Source organism: Cynara cardunculus, assembly GCF_001531365.2.
Source record: "Cynara cardunculus var. scolymus isolate 2C chromosome LG 15, CcrdV1, whole genome shotgun sequence".
Classification (NCBI taxonomy): Eukaryota; Viridiplantae; Streptophyta; class Magnoliopsida; order Asterales; family Asteraceae; genus Cynara; species Cynara cardunculus.
In genome coordinates, this window is record NC_037542.1 from 10,040,484 (window position 1) to 10,057,718 (window position 17,235).

The 17,235-nt window shown below is 37.2% G+C and overlaps 2 protein-coding genes across 2 annotated transcripts; one reads left to right on the forward strand and one right to left on the reverse strand.

Annotated features, from left to right (window-relative positions):
• Positions 1 to 264: 264 nt before the first annotated feature.
• On the forward strand, positions 265 to 5,677 carry LOC112527970 (alkaline/neutral invertase A, mitochondrial-like). Its single transcript, XM_025138839.1, has 6 exons — positions 265 to 1,240; positions 2,464 to 2,623; positions 2,959 to 3,170; positions 3,902 to 4,395; positions 4,477 to 4,525; positions 5,142 to 5,677. The coding sequence occupies exons 1-6, from the start codon at positions 527 to 529 to the stop codon at positions 5,466 to 5,468; spliced, it is 1,956 nt and encodes a 651-aa protein (XP_024994607.1). The 5' UTR covers positions 265 to 526; the 3' UTR covers positions 5,469 to 5,677.
• Positions 5,678 to 6,306: 629 nt separating this feature from the next.
• LOC112528801 (protein QUIRKY) lies at positions 6,307 to 9,333 on the reverse strand. The gene has a single exon (XM_025139880.1). It carries the CDS (start codon positions 9,328 to 9,330, stop codon positions 6,307 to 6,309), a length of 3,024 nt encoding a protein of 1,007 aa, XP_024995648.1. The 5' UTR covers positions 9,331 to 9,333.
• Positions 9,334 to 17,235: the final 7,902 nt, after the last annotated feature.

Below are 17,235 nucleotides of genomic sequence, written 5' to 3' on the forward strand. Positions count from 1 at the left end.
AAATATATAATATAAGGAATTATATATATATATATATATATAAATTATAGGATATATATTAATATAGAAAGTAATAATAATAAAATATATTATATTATTTTTATTTTATTAATTTTTTATTTTTTTTTAATGAGGTTCAATTTCCAATGTATTTGGCATCCCTTTGAATAGCACTCCACTTTTTTTTTCCTAAAATGGAAGTTGGGATGTAAGATTGCATTCTTCGAGTATGCTTTCGAATCTCGCCTACTTGCAAATCCAATCATATTTCTCCATCATATCGCTGTTTCTTCCCCCCAACCAAAAAATCTTCACCCAGACACATACTACCACCACAATTTCGTCTCCGTAAATCCCTACACTACACCAATTTGATTCTTGGTGCCTTTAGATTCACATAAATCTATGTAATCCCATTATCTATATGAGACATATATATATATATATATTCACGAACCCTTCATTTGATTTGGGGAAAAAATAGATCATCAATTTTGCATACTTCATTCGTCTGATTGTTTTTGTTATGAACGCCATCAAATTTTGTAATATGAAGTTTGGTTGCAGGCTTTCAATCCAAAGCCGAAGCGTTTTGGGATTCATTAAATCCCCTATTTTAAATCGCAACCTCCATGAATCCCCACCTCGATTTTTGGGATTTCCCTCTATCCATCGAACCCATAAACCCTTCTCCGTTACCAATCCAAATTGGGGTCGATCTAGAATTTTTCCCGCTACCTGTTGTAGTTCTAGCAAGAATAGTAGCAGTAAACCTAGTTATCTTGTGAATTATTCGACAACTTTAGAAACTCGTGTGAATGAGAAGAATTTCGAGCGAATTTACGTGCAGGGCGGTGGTGATTTAGATGAAGCTAGGCCTTTAGTGGTAGAAACGATTGATAAAGATGAAACTATAGTTAGAGAAGGGGAAGAATCTAGGTTAAACGAAATACAAAATGAGAAATTGGTATCTAACGATGAAGCTCGTGAGACGGCTGTGCCTGTGGGGAGGACGGAATCGGAAGCGGAGAAAGAGGCGTGGCGGTTGTTGAAGGAGGCGGTGGTAACATATTGCGGCAGCCCAGTCGGAACGGTGGCCGCCAATGATCCCGGAGATAAGATGCCATTGAATTATGATCAAGTTTTCATTCGAGATTTCGTGCCATCTGCTTTGGCCTTCTTGCTAAAGGGTGAAGGAGAGATTGTCAGAAATTTTCTCCTCCATACTTTGCAATTGCAGGTAATTTTCGATTGTGAATGCAATAATATATGTAAATCTTCATATGAATGCAAGTAATATAGCAAATAGAGTCCCAATCATTTGCAAACCTTCTAATTCATACAAACTAATCAATTAAGATATTTATGGAAAGAGGGTTTCCTTTTGTTAACCGTGGGTGTCCATGCCAGTTTGCTCACACCTTGGCTAAACCTAGGGTTATTGCCAGCTGATCTAACCCCACAAAGTTAAATGGTGACGGGTTTATTTGTTATGATCAAGATATGTATGGGAGATGGTAAGAGTTCATTCACTATGATCAATGCTTTAGACTAGAAAAACAATCGAGGTATTTATGGAACCATATTTTAATTAGACTAGATGGATGGTTGCTATTGGTTTGTATAGTTTGTATGAATTAAGAGGTTTTCAATCGATTGGGAGTTTGGGACTCATGGCAAAGCTAGCTTATTTTTTGAGATTTTTGAAAGAAAACCCGGTTTGGTTAGCCAAAAGCTAGCTTATAAGGTAGCTTTATGAAAAGCTAGCTTATAAGGTAGCTTTATGAAAAGCTATTTCATGTAGCGTTTCAACAAACTCCAGGAACTCTTCCCACTTCTTTCCAATTATGCTCCTTATGTTTTGCAAGTATTTTTCAAAATGTTCTTTTAGGTTATTTTACATCGTTATCCATCTTATCAATTAGTATTCACTAGATTATCGGCCTAAAGCTAGCTTATCAGCCAGATTGCCAAACATAGCTTTTATGTAGCATTTTGAGCAATTTCACTATTTTTACTTATGAAGGCAAAAATATAGAGATTGATTCATGACAAATGACTCAAAATCATCACTTTCTCATTGCTGTAATGCTCGTTCCTACTTCCTAACCACATTTGATTGCCTTTATGATATATAGCACAAATGTATGTTATTGCTAAATTATTCAAATTGTCTATTCAGTGACGTCTTCTTTTTGTTTCTATCTTATGGGTGCCAATTGTTTTAGAAATCCGTTCTTCTTATGATCCTATGTATTTCCATGGTACTTGACGATATATATAACGTGTATAATGTTGATTATAGAAATTAACCAGTGTACTCTCTGATGTTTCATGGGTATGGTTAGCCCATTACATTCATAAACCATGCTATCTAAGGCAATATTTTTGTGAATATAACCGATATCTAGTCGCTAATCACAAAAATTGATAAGCCTGTTGATGCTTTTTTGTTTTTTAAAGAGCTGGGAGAAAACCGTGGACTGCTACAGTCCAGGGCAGGGGTTGATGCCTGCAAGTTTCAAAATAAGAACCGTGCCCCTTGATGAGACCAAGGTTGAAGAAGTTTTGGACCCGGATTTTGGCGAATCGGCTATAGGCCGTGTTGCACCAGTTGATTCTGGTAAGAAGTTGATTTGTTTTTCTTATGAACTATGCCATTGATCAGTTGGCTTATTAACAAGTACTCCCTCCATCCCAAAATAAATGTCCACAATGAAAAAGGCATACATTTTTAGAAATGTGTAGTTATTGCAGTTTTTAGTAAATTAAATGACAATTTTACCCTTAATAATAGAGGGAATAATGAATTTTTCTCATATCATAATTGAGGGTAGAATTGGAAATTAGACACTTATTTGGGACAAATTAAAATAGAAATGTGGACACTTGTTTTGGGATAGAGGGACTTTTAGTTATGATTCTTGAAACTATTATTTGTCTATTGACGAAATGCAGGATTGTGGTGGATTATATTGTTGAGAGCGTATGGAAAGATCACGGGTGATTATGCAATGCAGGAGAGGGTCGATGTTCAAACAGGAATCAAACTGATTTTGAACTTGTGCTTGTCTGATGGATTCGATATGTTTCCATCTCTGTTAGTTACTGATGGCTCGTGTATGATTGATCGAAGGATGGGTATCCATGGCCACCCTTTGGAGATCCAAGTGAGTTCTTTTTTCCCTTCGAACTTCATCTATTGAATATAAGCAGTGTTCTAAAATGCTCGCCATGGCGGTAAGGTGCTTCTCTCACCACCTGTTAACCCCCATCGCGGGTGTTTTTGACCTTTTTTTGTTGATGAGACGAGAGTATTGTAAGCTCTATATATGTGATGTTAATATATTAGTTTTCTTATGTCTATATGAAATTTAAGTTGTTCAATATCATTGAGTAACAGTTGAAAACATATGTTTGTGTGTGTGTATATGTATAGGGTTGGGTTAAAGGGAAACCACAAAATTCTTGTGCATACCGAACAAATGAATGGTTATTAGGGTGTTCCTCAGTTTTCCATTTTTTATGGTTTTCTCCGGAACCTGAGTCTTTCTCTCTCTCTCTCTCTCTCTCTCTCTATATATATATATATATATATATATATATATATATATGCACATTTGCCCCCTCAAGTGATGCCTTGAAAAACGCCATGTCTCGCCGCCACGACACATCATTTAGAACCTTGAAAATAAGAACCTTCTTTTGACCAGAAAGAACATTTTTAACTTTACCAAAGGGTCATTGCCCTAGCGGTACCCGGGTTACCGGCAAATCTCAGCCTCCCTGAAGGTCAAGGGTTCAAGGTGAACAGTGTGCGTGAGTATTTGCCGTATAATAAATATTATATACTTCAAAAAGAGAATTTTGACTTATCTTTTCCGTTTCTTGGATTTTGTAGTCGTTATTCTACTCGGCCCTAAGATGTGCTCGAGAGATGCTTGCTTTAGATGAAGGATCCAAGAATTTGGTGAGAACCATCAATAATAGACTCAGTGCGCTGTCGTTTCATATCCGAGAATATTATTGGGTAGATATGAAGAAAATCAATGAAATTTACCGATATAAAACCGAAGAATATTCAACGGAAGCAACAAACAAGTTCAACATTTACCCAGAACAGATCCCCCATTGGTTAATGGATTGGATTCCGGAGGAAGGAGGTTACATGATTGGCAATCTACAACCAGCACACATGGATTTCCGATTCTTCACGCTCGGAAATATATGGTCGATAGTCTCCTCTTTGAGCACTCCGAAACAAAACAATTTGATCTTGAATCTGATAGAATCCAAGTGGGATGATCTTGTTGGTCAGATGCCCGTTAAGATCTGCTATCCTGCCCTTGAATTAGAAGATTGGCGTATAATCACCGGCAGTGACCCAAAGAATACGTGAGTTGTTTTTATCTTTTCCGTGAACTATTGTGCTTATTATATTATATCAAACGATTTCAAACTCCCTAATAATTGCAGACCGTGGTCGTATCACAATGGCGGTTCCTGGCCAACTCTTCTATGGCAGGTAAATTTCACTTTTAGTTGTGATAGATTCTCTTAGTGCTGAACATGGTCCAGTTCAATCACTGTGAGTTTGGTATGTGGGACACGATGGGACAGGACAGTACAAAAATCTGTTGTCTCACCTTTGGTGCGACATTAAACTAGGACAGGACTCGAGTGGAATAAAAATGCTTTTTATTCTGTCCCACCTAAATAGGTGGAACAAAAATCAGGAAGATGGGACAAATTACTAAACTAGCGACCAAAGGGCTTTTGGCCTAGCGGTATCGTAGTCTTTAGCCTCCTAGGAGGTTAGGGGCTCAAACCTCACCATGGGTGAGGAGGGTGTGTGAGGTCAGGGCTCAAACCTTCTACAATTTTTTCACCTGCCTACCTACCTAACCATCGCATCGCCTGTCCAGTCTTGTCCGTGTACTAAACACATAGTGGGACAACACATGACCTGGGTGGGAATCAAACAAGATTACTAAATTACTCATGTCCAATCCTTTTCAATCTCGTTTGCATACCAACGCACCCTCGGGATTGTGCTGTTTTTTCAGATTTGATGACTCTTTATTTTTAACTTCATTTAAGAGATAAATTTAGTGTTCTATTTTTTTTCTCTTGTATCTCAGTTCACATTAGCTTGCCTGAAGATGGGAAGGCCGGAATTAGCAAGAAAGGCGGTCGATATTGCAGAGAAAAGATTGTATACCGATCACTGGCCGGAATATTACGATACCAGAAATGGGAAGTTCATCGGGAAGCAATCTAGACTTTACCAAACGTGGACAATTGCTGGATTTCTAACATCCAAAATGCTCTTAGAAAATCCCGATAAAGCTGCACTTTTGTTTTGGGAAGAAGATTATGATCTCCTTGAAACATGCGTTTGCGCTCTAAGCAAAAGCAGTCGGAAGAAATGTTCCCGTGGTGCGGCCAAATCGCAGATTCTCGTATGACAACCCCATCAAATTTAAAGGTAGAAAAGACCCCTTGTGATGTACAGTAATACTGGATCAAAATTTAGGGAAAGTTATAGATATAAAAAACGAAATACCGCCATTTTTTCTTTTGTTGTTTTTGGGGTGGGTTATCTGAGATTGATTTATAGTCAATGTTGTTTTGTTATCCGATTAATTGAACCCATTAATCGAGTAATATATTCACAAGTTGCTAACTTCGAATTTGGTTTGTCGTGGTTCTTAGCATTCTATAAGTTCTTGAAATGTATACATTCAGGAACCGCAAGTGTCGTTTTGTTGGTAGTTTGACTTTGGTTTTATGTTGGCATGATCTAACAGCTCGACTGTCGGGATGAGTCTGGTTCGGTGACGGTTAAGAAATTTGTGGGTTTTCTAGTGAGCCATTTGCAGGGGGGCTATTTGCTGGTTCGAAGACCCATTCGGCCATGGTGGTGTGCATAAGCTGCCTTTAAGGTTTTCAGATCATCAGTAGCTTTAACTTAACGGGTAAGAAGACGTACATAATTGCAGAGTGAATGGAAAGTCCGGACCTTAGCCTACATCGTTGTTCATAAGTTTGGAACAACATTGTATAAACATAACATTTTTATAAAACAATGCTTTATAAAACTGCATTTTTATGAAACAACACTGTATAAACTCCGTATGATTATTTGTGAATAAAAAAGGGTTTATTTTTAAGAAAAGGGTGAATCAACTACTTTTTCCAATTAGGATCCAATAAAAAGGGTTAAACGAAAAATAATTAATAATACCACTAAAGGTGGCTACCAAATTCAACGATTAAAAGCATTCAAATAATAATTTCTACCCTTTATAGGATCTGATCTGAGAGAGGTGGAAGTCGCCGGAAAAAGTTGATCGGCAGTGACGGCATATCTCCCCGGAACCGCGGGTGTCGCATATAAAAGAATCCCCACCCCAACAGAAACGCCTTAAACGGCACAACGTAGAACACCAGTGACGCCAATAGACAAACCACCACAAATATTCCAGTGGCTCTCGGGTCTCTCCAATTGCACAACGCTTCTAACCGCTCTCCCTGTGCCGCCACATCGCCGAGCAGCGTCTGGGCCCGACCTGCTAGAGCCCGTAACCGGTCATACCGGACACGAATATGGTCTGGTGATCTTGAACTTGGAAACCCATCAAACTCCTCGTCGAGCTCGTCGGGGCCCACAGAATCGACTTGGGAGAGCCGTGGATCCATTGTGACGGGGATTCGCATCCGGTATCGGTATCGTAGTGCTACGATCAAGAAGGCATACAAGCATATTGTGGGCAGGATTAGATGTGGGCATAAGACGATAGCTAGAAGGAGCACATGGACCAGGACCGTTGTTGGTGGGTGAACCCAGGTGCGAATCGAGTCAAGCCACCTTGCCAAAGTGGCGGCTTTTGACAAACACCCAACTATTCGGAACCAATTCGACTTGCTTCTCCTCATGCTCCAGGTGTGTGTGTCAGAGTCCAGCATGAACTGGACCACTTCTTGACCCAAGGCTGGTTCTGATCGAGCCAGCCTTGCCGTAACAATCTTCATAGCGTTGTGCCGCAACATATCCTGTTGCATGGGTCCCAACGGACGCACGTAGTGCATCCGTGGGAGCATAGGAGTCGAGTAAGCTTGGATCAAACTGATCCACGAAGAACACGAGAACCTAACTGCAATCTCGATCTCACCCATTTTCTTGGCCCCACCAGGGAGCAACACGATTAGCGAATACGAACCCACGTAAACCCGATTCGTGTCTAGCGTTGAGAGTCGCACACGAAGCTTCCCCAGCCGAACGTCTTTACTCGGCTTGTTATCGCCCTCGCCTGCCCTGTACCTCCCATTATCGAACACACCAATCGTGAGCACGGTGCACGGATCGTATACGTCCCACGTGTACTGCTCGTTCCACCTCGGATTAAATCGATCGAGGATTGTGCGGGTGCGGACCCATTTCGGGCCGTACTTGGCGACCACGTAGGAATCCGTTGTGCCACGTGTACCGTCCTTTGTTTTCACCGGAAGCAAATTGGTGGCCCCACGAATACCGACTTCGAGCAACCCGATTGGCGGTTTAGACAGTTGCTTCGCGGTTGGCCGGACGTCACTGGTCACGTGAGCTGCCTCGTCAAGCACGTGATACCCTCCTTCCAAACAAACTCCAACATGAATTCTACCTGCGTACGGTCGATTCTCATCCCCAACCAAATTGAACCATCTTGACCCAAGCGTTGACCGATCGTCTGTACGCTTGTCTATGCTACCTACGTGCACCCTAGCATGCCCAACAGTTTGACCATTGGATGCATCTTCGACAGTGATCACTAAAAACGGCTCAAACGGCTCTGCTGCGACGAAAACCAGGTCTTCATTCCACGTAGGATTGGAAGAAGTGCTGGATGAGCCGACCATTGTACGGTTCGTCTTAAACAGCTGTGGCCCAAGCTGAGCTTTAACAAACAGCTCAGGGTTTTTGACTCTAGGCTCGGCTCCCAAACCTAGCTGCAAGTCTTGGGTCTGGATGACCGTTAGTCTCAAATACCATAGCTTCGGAGAGAGATAGACCTTGGCTCGGGTCTCCGGAATCAACCCGCCGGAATCCGACTGCCATGCCTCCTGAAATGCCTCGTCGGCCTGTGTCCCTAACCAAACGGCAAGCATAACGTCAGTCGCCGGAGTATTCTCCGGTGAGCCTTCGAGAGTGTACCATTGTGGAGCCAACGGACTGTCCGGCGGCACTCTTTTTGGTACTTCCGGCAAATCAAACGTCACCGTTCCCAAACAACTCTCGGAAACTTCTTCTTTCCCGTCTTCTAGAACCTTCTTTTTCCGATCGAAAACAGAAACTTCTAGAGAGGTCGAATTCAAACCTTCTTTGTCAAATGCAAAAACTTGATCCCAATCTTTGGTTGTACCTTGTGCTTTGGTGTTGATACTGTAAGTTCCGATCACCAGCTTTGCGTAGTACGCCGTTGAATCGTCGGAATCTTTGGTCTCTCGTTTGGCCTTCAAAACCCTAACGTAGAGAAACGGCATCCGATCGACGAGATCGAAGGTGGTGTTTCCACGGTGATGTTTGGAAAGAGAAGCCACATCGGAATCCAGATTTGACGGTTTTCTGGCCAGCTGAAGGTTCTCTTCACTCTGTTTCGGCTTAGGCGACTGAGCCACCGCAATAATCTCCACAGGAGGAGGTGGCGGTGCTACTGCCGCCGCCGCTGCATCCGCCGATGGAGTAGCAGGAGCCGCCGCTGCAGTGTCCTCTTTTTTCTGATCCTCCGGTGGCTTCTCCTCTTTCTTCTCTCCTCCCTCCGCTGGTTTCTCTTCACCTTTCGTCTCCTCATCCGGTTTCTTGTCCTCCGGTGGCTTTTCCTCCGTCGCTGCAGGCGGTGTTTCAGCCGCCTCAACCTTGGGCTCTTCCGCCGCCGGAGCCGGCGGAGGTTCTTCATCTTCATAACAAATCTTAATCCCGATTTCACCTTTAATCTGCGAGAAAACGCTCCTCTTCTCCAAAGGATAATAAACCAACGCCTCCGATCCACACTTTGGAAACGTACTTCCTGCGACTTTCACTTTTCCGAGGAAAGTACTCCTCTTACCGGTCTTCTTATTATCATTATAAACATTCAGCTCAAGAATGTCCGTCGCCATCGACGCAACATCATGAACAAGAAACTCAATCTTTTCATCCCACTGAGGGTTCAGATCTCTGGAAATCGTCTTCGTCCGCCTCCGTTGGCCATCAAAATCAACGATCACGTAAGCACTCGCTGTCCCTTGACCATCTTTTGGCATCAAGTTCTTCGCATTACAGACCTCCACCATTAGCTTTCTATTAGCCATTTTCTTCAAGATTTTACAGATAACACAGATGAAACCGAAATTGGATTCAAAATCAAAATCAAAATCGAAATCAAAATGGTAATCAAAATTGAAATGGGATTGAATTAGAAATTGGGTTTAGATAGAGAAAGATGTGGGAATTTGGGAATGAGAGAGAAAAGGTGAGAGGGGGGTTTAAGAAGGAAAGAGGTGAAGAAGATGACAGATGAGTAAAGTACAAGGGCTCATGTGAAAATGTCTGGAAATGTGACCGTTGTGCTTTGATTTTCTTGACATATTTTATTAATGAAAATAGTGTTTTGGTCATGCCTAATATATATTCTAACCACCCATTTAAGTTTATTTATATATTTAATTAATTCATGAAATCATATATCAAATTTGGTATTTACATAATTTAATTTAAACATACATTTGTTACTTTTAGTTTTTCTCGGTAAGTATTTACCAGTAAAATTTAACACTATCAATTACTTATCGGATAAGATTTTAGTCTATCAAAACAATATTGTATGCAACAATTTACCCAATAAGCGCTTACCGTGATAAGAGTCGTCGCCCTCACTTACCCGGTAAGACTCTTGGTCCTTGTCTCGCTCTTACCGGATAAGATTCTTGGTCTTTATTATATTCATTCGATAAGATAATGTGACTTGATAAACGCTTACTCGAGTAAGCGTTTGGTAAACAGTCCCTTAATTATATGTTGAATAAAACATAAATTCGGTACCTAAAATCATGATGATTACGATCAATCGTCATAATTGATTCATGTCCATCTCAACATGTCCTCCTTCCTCGATGAAGGTTCTAGAGATTTTTGCTCTAACACATTCTTCAAAATGGAGAAAGTAAGAAAGAGAAAGTGAATTTTTCCAAATTAGTAACAATAATCTTTAAAATTAAATGTACAAGAAAAAAATAATATTTTATAAAAGACAATAAATATTTATATAATATAATATAATTTTTATTATAATTTCTAAAATGAAGAAACCGTTGGAGATGAATATAAATTTCCTTTAAATATTTTGATTTGAATGGTGTTATAACTTCAACATTATAATATTATTATTGATGTTTAATTAAAACATAACCATTATATTATTTAATTGATTATTAATAGTAAAAAAGTAATTACCATTAGGCTTTTAATAATATTCAAAAACTTACCAAAATATTGTAAAATTATTTTAACCAATTCTTCTTTTAATCAAACCACAACATCTATACATCTAATAAATAAGTAATTTGGGTAACACGTGTCATCTTCTGATGAGTCGGTTATCTTATTTTACCGCCTAAACATGTATATAGACATAATTTATATTAATGGTTCAATTAGACTCATTTGAACGTATCTAGACACAATTTACATTAACAGTTCAATTATATTCATTTGATTGACATGTGTCATCTTATTCAATCAATCCTACTAATTTAGGATGCAATTGATTCTATTTTTTGGTTAATTAGTTCGTGTGGTAACTAATTCCCGAAAAAAATGGTGTTTACTTCTAAGTTAAATTCAATTTACTGATATAGTTTCATTTTTAAATTTAACTTTATTCTAGGTTTAACTTTATTTTATTCTAAATTCAATTTACTGAAAAGTTTATTTCAGAGTTATTTCAAGAGAACAAATCTGAAGTCATTCTTCAGAGTTAGCTCACCCAAACTCTGGAATTTGAACTCTGAAATCTTCTTTTTTCAAACTTAGAAGTCTGAACTCTGAAGTCTTTTTTTAGTCATAGAAAAAGAAGTTTGAAGTCTTCTTTCTCCGACTTAGAAGTCTGAACTCTGAAGTCTTCTATAATTCTGAAAAGTACAAGTCTAAAAAGTCATTTTTCAGAGTTAGCTCACCCGAATTCTGAAGTCTTCTTTTTCAGACTTAGCTCACCCGAACTCCGAAATCTGAACTCTTAACTCTCTATTTTTCAGACTTAGAAGTCTGAACTGTAATTTAATTGGGATTGGTTTTATACTTCAGAGTTATTTCAAGAGTACAAGTCTGAAAAAATCATTCTTCAGAGTTTTATTTCAGGATTATTTCCAGAGTACAAATCTGAAGAGTCATTCTTCAGAGTTAGCTCACCCGAGCTCTATAGTCTTCTTTTCCAAACGGACACCATGCAGAGCCTCTGCATAATGCATGCAGAGCTTTTGGCTTGCTTATACAGAGCTCTGAAGTCTGAAGAGTTTTACTTCAAAGTAATTTCAAGAGTACAAGTCTTGTAATAAACTTATCTAAGACTTTGAAGATAAGTCTTTAGGACTTAGACTTAGTTTTGTAAGCCAGAGCCCCTCTGGTTGGTCTGGCTTCTAGATGTCAGAGGAGCTCAGGTTGGTCTTGTTCTGTATAATGCAAACTTTACCATGAGGTCTTTTTCAAAGATATTGGGTATATGAATAACTATGAACTCAAGGTCTTTAGATTTCGTCTTCAAATTTGACACAGATGCTCTTCTAAGTTTAAATTCAATTTACTGATATAGTTTCATTTCTAAATTAAATTTTATTCTAGGATTAACTTCATTTTAACTAATTATTGATATAGTTTCGTTTCAAAATTCAAGTCTGAAGAGTCATTCTTTAAAGTTATACTTCATAGTTATTTCAAGAGTACAAGTCTGAAGTCATTATTCAGAGTTATATTTCAGAGTTATTTCAAGAGTACAAGTATGAAGAGTCATTCTAAAAAGTTAGCTCACTCGAACTCTGAAGTCTATTTTTTCAATCTTAGCTCACGAGCTCTGGAGTCTAAACTCTGAAGTCTTCTTTTTCAAACTTAGAAGTCTGAACTCCGAAGTCTTTTTTTTAAACTTAGAAAAAGAAGTTAGAAGTCTTCTTTTTCAAACTTAGAAGTTTGAACTCTTCTACAAGTCTGAAGAGTCATTCTTCAGAGTTAGCTCAACCGAATTCTGAAGTCTGAACTCTGAAGTCTTTTTTTTAGACTTAGAAGTCTGAACTCTGAAATCTTTTTTTTAGACTTAGAAGTCTAAACTCTGATTTAATGTGATTGATTTTATACTTCAGAGTTATTTCAAGAGTACAAGTCTGAAGAATCATTCTTCAGAGTTTTACTTCGGAGTTATTTTCATATTACATGTCTGAAGAGTCATTCTTCAGAGTTAGCTAACCTGAATTCTGAAGCCTTCTTTTCTAGACGAAGCACCATGTAGAGCCTTTGCATAGTGCATGAAGAGCCTCTACATAGTGCATGCAGAGCTTCTGGCTTGCCTATACAGAGTCTGAAGTCTAAAGAGTTTTACTTCCGAGTTATTTCAAGAGTACAAGTCTGAAGAGTCATTTTAAATTTACTTCTAAGTTTAAATTTAATTTACTGACATAGTTTCATTTCTAAATTCAAGTCTGAAAAGTTATACTTCAGAGTTATTTCAAGAATACAAGTCTAAAGTAGCATCATATTTTCGATGATCATTCATATCTGTAAGATAAGTTCCTGACATGATTTAAGTTTCTGACATGAATATATCTTGTTGGGTTATGTTTATGTGAGATGAGACTGTTTTCGTGAGATACGTGAGACAACATTTTTATACTTAAAACTTCACAATAAAATGTTGTGAAGGTAAAAATAACTTTCACAGCAAAACACTGTGAAGATAACCCTATAGATTTGAGATCATGTAAGAGAAAATTGTTTTCGTGAGACACGTAAGTTAACATTTTTACACTTAAAACTTCGATCAATATATTAAATGATTTAATTTTCTTGTACAATTTGCTCGGTTGTCTTATCAACATTTGTATACAATAATTTTATGAAGATTACAGTTCTAAATTTAAAAAAAAAAGGTTATAGCATTTAAAAAAACAGTCAGATCATATATGAATTTAAAGCAAAATCATATGATATGTTTAAAAAAAATATTATTCCCTGCAATTGCTGAAACATAAGTTATTCAAATGGTGTCAAAATTGTCACATATATTATTAGTAGAAAATATTAATCACAATCATAGTGTTTAATTTAAAGGTCTCAGGTTCAAATTCAAGAAAGAATAAAAATCCATTTTGTGGTCACAGAGGTTTAAATACGATAATTCCGGACCACTTGTAAAATAGATAATCGTTTCTGTGATTAGTTGGCTCATATAACAAATTGAATATCCAGGTTAATAAAAAATTAATATAAAATATTTATTATTATAATTGAGTGGGGGTGCATTGGGGGTTATAAATAGGGAAATGCCACGAGTGAAGCACGTGACCTGCAGCAGCGAGCATAGTGCTGGGATGAAGATCCGTTATGCTGTGTTTTGGGAATTGGGATCTCATACACGAACGGTTTCCTCATTATTAAATTTTATTAAAATATTAAAAAGATTTCATAAAAATCTGAAAATGAAACCTGAATTTTGATAGTCTTAAAAAACAATCTTGTGATTTTCATTTGTTTTGAAAATGGTTTCTAAGGGCAACTCCGACCTTATCACCAAAAAAACCGCTAAATATGATGGGTCCATAAATACTAAAAAAAACTCAACTCCAATCATACTCTAAAAAAAACACCAAATTTATGGATCCCACATTAAAATAACCCAATCAACCCTTAAATTATTAAATGAAAAATGGTTTTTAATACAAATTAATGGGTCCCACTGGTTTTGCCGTTCAAGAAACCCACGGCATATTTGCCGTTCAAATAAGGGATCCGGCAAAACCTAAATTCATTTGCCGGTCGATTGGAGAGGTCACAAACGTGAAACGACAAATCCTAAAAATTGCCGGTTGATTGGAGATGCTCTAAGTCTATTAAATAAAAGGTATTTTGCTGGTTCTATTCTATTTACTATTTTTTAAATAAATTAAATAAAAATTATATTATTTATATTTATAGATGAACTAGTTGTGTATTTGTGCAATGCAATGGGAGCTGTGAATTTTAACCATTTTGAAGTTTTACTGGTTTTATTAGAGAAGATTTAATGATGATATAAGTTACATTTGGTCTTTACATATTAATACAATTTGAATAAATAAGAGTTATGGTTTCAATTACAGTCTATCGATGAAAAAAAATGTATGACAGTTTAAAATCCACTATATTTAAAATCTAACTTATTTAAACGACTCCACACATGTGTTCGATTTACACCAAGAGCAAAGAATCAAGAGATCGAGAGTGAGACCGAGAGTTCTAGAGCAATTGAATGGGAGAACTTTTAATAACTCATGGTGAAAAATATCAGTTTGAATCTCATCTTAGGGGATGGGGAGAAGACATAGAGGTATGAGAGAGTGAATGCATAAGTGAAAGGTGTCAAATGTATATTGGGAACATGAAAATAAAAGGTAATACTTTGCATTGATAACTTGCAATATATGTTATTTTAATTTTAGATTAAGAGATTTTAAGAATGAATGCATAAAGTTATAGTATTTAATGCATTATGAGTTGTTTTTAAGACTTTTAAAATTTTATGCATAAATGTATAGTACTTTATGCATTAAAAAATGTTTTTAAGACTTTTGATAAATCTGGTTTATAAGGCAATATAGATTAGATACAATACCTTTTAGTTTGGTTTTGGAAACCCTAAACACGATGAAACCTGAAAATAGAACATTTTGCTGCCAACCACCTCGATCTCTGCAATTTCCATCTTCCATCCCCAACAAGTCTTTGGCCACAAAACCCCGCAAAACCCCGACCCAAAAATGAAGAATGCGTTTTGATGGATGCAAATAGATGATCTGTATATGGCTTTCGGTTGATCTGTGTGTGTGCAGTTATTCATATGTCTTGGCTTCCATTTCCTTACGCCTTTCGATTTTTCACAACTCCAACCGATGAGGAAGGTACAGATGGGTGTCTTTGTTATCGGAGACAAGGGTTTTGTTGTCGAGAAGGGATGGGACGGTGCAATTATGTTTTTGTTTTAATTTTGTTTACGTTATTGATTTTGATATTGTTTTGTTCTCTTATATGCTAATCAGATTTGTACTTTTGTTTTACCTGCTTGTACATAAATTTTTTTTTATTAACCTGGACGATTCAAATCAAGATTTCTCTGGTACCCTATATCAAATCATAAAAATAAAATAGATATCCAACCCGCTATGCGAGCTGACTAATCCCATGACAACCACCTGTTTTGCAAATAGCCTGGAATCACCGCATTTGAACCTCCGTGGCCACAATGGGATTTTTATTCTCCCTTAGATTTAAATCTAGAACCTACTGGTACTTTTGATTGTACATTAAATTTTCTTAATAAAAAAAATAAAATGGCTAAAATTATGAAGAAAAAGAAAAGGTAAAAAGACCAAAATGTCCCTTACTTTGACGATTAAAGTAGTTAATAATCGAGGATCACTTTAAGAACAAAATGAGAACTATAACGATACTTTATAGACTTATCAAAATTTACGTTCCAATTTCAGATTCTTTAAAAACCTTGGATCAAAATTAGAGTTTACTTAAAAAATAGTTAGCAATATAATTTTTAAAAGTAAGGGGCTGTTTGGCAGTTGCTGAATGGTTTGGTGCAGAATGGCTAAGTGGTCAGAATGGTTAAGAGGGTCAGAATGGTTAAGTGCTGAATGAAATATTGTTGTTTGGTAAATGTTAACAAATTACCATTTTAACCCTGTATGCATTGGTCCTGTTTTTTATTGAACTAACAGATACCAAAAAAGAAATTAGGGTTTCACTTCACGATCTTAGGGTTCTGATCTTCAATCAGAGCAGTAGGAGGTCACAGATGGATCACTTCACAATCACTGCGGCCTCAGGTTCATATCGGCTTCTTACGCCTCCGGTTCATGCGCCTCCAAATCGATGTCAACCCAAATCGAGATCAAATCCAGTCGATCTCCTCTCCCATCCGGTTTCTGTTTTCATTTCGATCTCCCTCCTTTCCGGTTCTTTCCCTCGATTTCGTCCCTGTGATTCGAACATGTGATTCGTCGCTGGTTGCTACCACTTGGTTCGCTCCTCATATATGGTTTCTGGATAAGGATTTGATGGCGACCGGCGACCTGCGAAGTTGTGGAGGTGACCGGCGATGGCGATGGCGACCGGTAGTAGCTGTGGAGGTGACCGGCGAAGCTGGCGATGGTGACCGGTAGTTCTGCGACCTGCGTGAAGAGACCAGATGGGAAGAAGGGGTGGGAAGGGTAAAATTGGAAAAAGAACGATCTGAATGGTTGAGCGAGGTAGTAGATGCAAAATGGTTAAGAGGTTATTGTAACCATTAAGAAGGTTGTTTTTTTTTTTTGCCAAACAGACCTAACCTCTTACCGATTAAGAGGTTGGCTCTTAATGTAACCATTAAGAGCGAAACAAATAGCCCCTAAGAAAATAGAGACTTTAATTTTTTACTTTAAATATTTTTCAAAATAGAGAACATATTAATAAAATTCTATATATGAAAGATGGAAAAAGGTTTTTTGAATATTAAATATTTTAATAATGTAATTAATGTTTGAAAATTTCAAATTAAAAACTATTCGAACTGTATGCTATTTTTTCGTCTAGATTTCGAGTTTTTTTTCTCTAATTTGAAGAGATTATGAATAAATTGTAGTATGTTTTTTGAGTACATGTTTGGATGCACAAAATCTAGCTTATTGAACTCTACTTGGAGTAGCGTTTTGACAGCATATTGTCATTTTTTTAATTATAATCCTCATTAATATTAATTATATATAAATATTAATAAAAGTTAAACATTATTAATACTAGAAGGGTACTCGCGCAATGCAGCGAGATACATCTTGATTTTAATATTTCATTTTATTCTTTATCTCAGTCAATGTTATAATATGGCTTATGTGATTTTAAGAAAGCGATGATGTTTTTATTTTTGAATAAAATATATGTTTGAAGATATCATAAAATTTTGACAAAAATATATCGATATTAGTATCAAATTA